General features: G+C 41.4%; 1 protein-coding gene across 2 annotated transcripts in view; it reads left to right on the top strand.

The window, feature by feature from the left end:
- The first annotated feature begins 841 nt into the window (after window positions 1-841).
- The window catches only part of LOC135216123 (SANT and BTB domain regulator of class switch recombination-like), a 93,655-nt gene continuing 92,360 nt past the window's right edge, over window positions 842-2,136 (top strand). For both annotated transcript variants that reach the window (XM_064251188.1, XM_064251182.1), the window contains exon 1: window positions 842-1,113. In XM_064251188.1, the coding sequence (XP_064107258.1) occupies window positions 866-1,113 (248 nt within the window). In that variant the 5' untranslated portion in view covers window positions 842-865. The remainder of the gene's footprint in view (window positions 1,114-2,136) is intronic.

Raw genomic sequence — 2,136 nt, 5'->3', positions numbered from 1 at the left:
CAATTGCTTCATGCCAAAATAATCCATATCTATGGCATGCGAAAAACAAACTACAAGAATAGGAACCACAAAATGTTATTTCATTGTGCTGGTTGCAACTAAAGGAGCACTTACAGATTGGCGGGCCCACTCGACCGCCGACCGAAATCGGCGGAAGAACACCAAAACCAATATGGCGGCGATACCAAAACAACAACAAACAAAGTAGGGAGCGACTACATATCTGCGACGATCAATTTATGTGTGCTGTCAGTAAGGCCGTGGCGGAACGGCGCTTCGCGCCTTATCCGCATATTTAAAGATTCTTGGCAGGCACGGCATGTTCTGGCAAGAGGTGATGTTGCGCTGCGCGCGCTAACCACAGGGGTTACAGTAAGGCTACTTACCGTGGCGGATGGATTTGGGTGTCGCGATACCAAAACAACAACAAATAAAGTAGGGAGCAACTGGCCCGGTAAAGTGTAAACAACCCCAACTAAAATCTTGAGTAATATCGATAAACATAACATATATATGCAAGTAGAGTATACAGCACACCGTTAAATGAACACTGGGACGGAAGTGTCCAAATGCGGCGGAGGGTAGTACTACATCGTTACTTGGCGGGACGGCATATTAGATTCAAAACTGCTTTGAACACTAATTTTCCGAAGACTTCACATGCTTATTATAGTTCGTACGGGTATTTCCTATATCTCAATTTGTTTATGAAACTTCAGTATTTTGAAAGGTTTACTTTTAGGTTTAATTTGGTTGTTGTTTCACCAATTAAATATCGAGCCAAATACGTAGCCTGCTGTGACTGTGTGACACGGCAAAATATCCAGTCTTTTCTCTCTCTCCTTAATGTAAACACCTACGCTACATGTGTCAGACCGAACTAGGCCATACTATGGTTTCCTTACCTTCAAAACTTCGTCCGTCAGGACCTCTGCAGATAGCCACAAGTTTCTGGAATTTTATAGGATTAGCTCCGCCTGGATATATGCGCATGGTTGACTCTGCTTCACTATGTATGGAAGGAAGGTGTAGTAAGATCATACACTGCCCAAAATCCGGATGGTTGCCTCAAGTCGAGGATCCTGCTCTACATGGATGCAGTCGTTCTCTGAGGTGGGTGTTTTCCTTCTCTTTCCATTCAGTAACGGGTAAAACTGCCTCCTGGTTCCCTCGTGGCACTATAAAATAACAATTGTTTAACAGGTTATCGGAAGGAGCCATGACGACGTATCATACTTTTCTCACTGTTGTATTGGGACTGGCCTTTGGCTTATGACTTGTGAGTTGTGGTGGGCCGGTGGCTTATGGTGAGGGGCTGGTAGGATTCATAGCACACCGAGACAGTTTTGTTTCGTTTTTTTAATTATCAGTTATAAAGCAAAATTCGTGGCTGATGTTGGCTATATACAAGAAATTACATTTACTCTGAATGTCAGAATCTCCGTGTCACATGCTCATTGTTGGGAGAGATTTAAACTGCGCATACCAGTGACGAGACAGTTACGTGGAACCATTTTCTAACGAGAAACCAGAGGGTGCAAAATTCCCTCCAGTTATTAATATCTGAATAGGTTTCCATTTCATCACCCAGTACGATTCTTGGAAATAAAAATGACTTGACATCAACTGACTTATCATAGGAGGGAGGCAAGGTTTCACCCGAAACATTAAATTTTCTCCGGCTGATATGATAATCCAGGCGAATTTCATTAAACTAGTGTGTGTGTGTAATCAATACGCTCTTTCCGGAAAAATAAAAGGAAGTGGCTCCAGGGGACTTTTTTTCAGTAATTCATTTAGAATGAGGTTACTGTCTCTGTGCCATTTTACCATTCTGGCTGCAACCCAACACAGTCTACCAATCATCAGGTACATATTCCGCTATAAACAGGGGAATGTTTCCCATAAAAGGGTCCCAAGTCGTTTTCTTATGCAATATTTCATAATATATACGCCTTTTCACGCTGAAGGTGAAGGAAAACTGTTGAAGTCGGTCTAGCGAATGTGTGATTTACTAAGACTGCTTATATTATTATTATTATTATTATTATTATTATTATTCACGTATACATTCTTTTTTTAATTATACAAGGAAAAGGCAGAATAGAGAAAGAGAAACTGACAGATAGGAATTTA

The sequence above is a fragment of the Macrobrachium nipponense genome, chromosome 6 (genome assembly GCF_015104395.2).
Source record: "Macrobrachium nipponense isolate FS-2020 chromosome 6, ASM1510439v2, whole genome shotgun sequence".
Lineage (NCBI taxonomy): Eukaryota > Metazoa > Arthropoda > Malacostraca > Decapoda > Palaemonidae > Macrobrachium > Macrobrachium nipponense.
The sequence above is the reverse complement of the archived record's forward strand: the minus strand, read 5'-3'. Positions and strand labels throughout refer to the sequence as shown.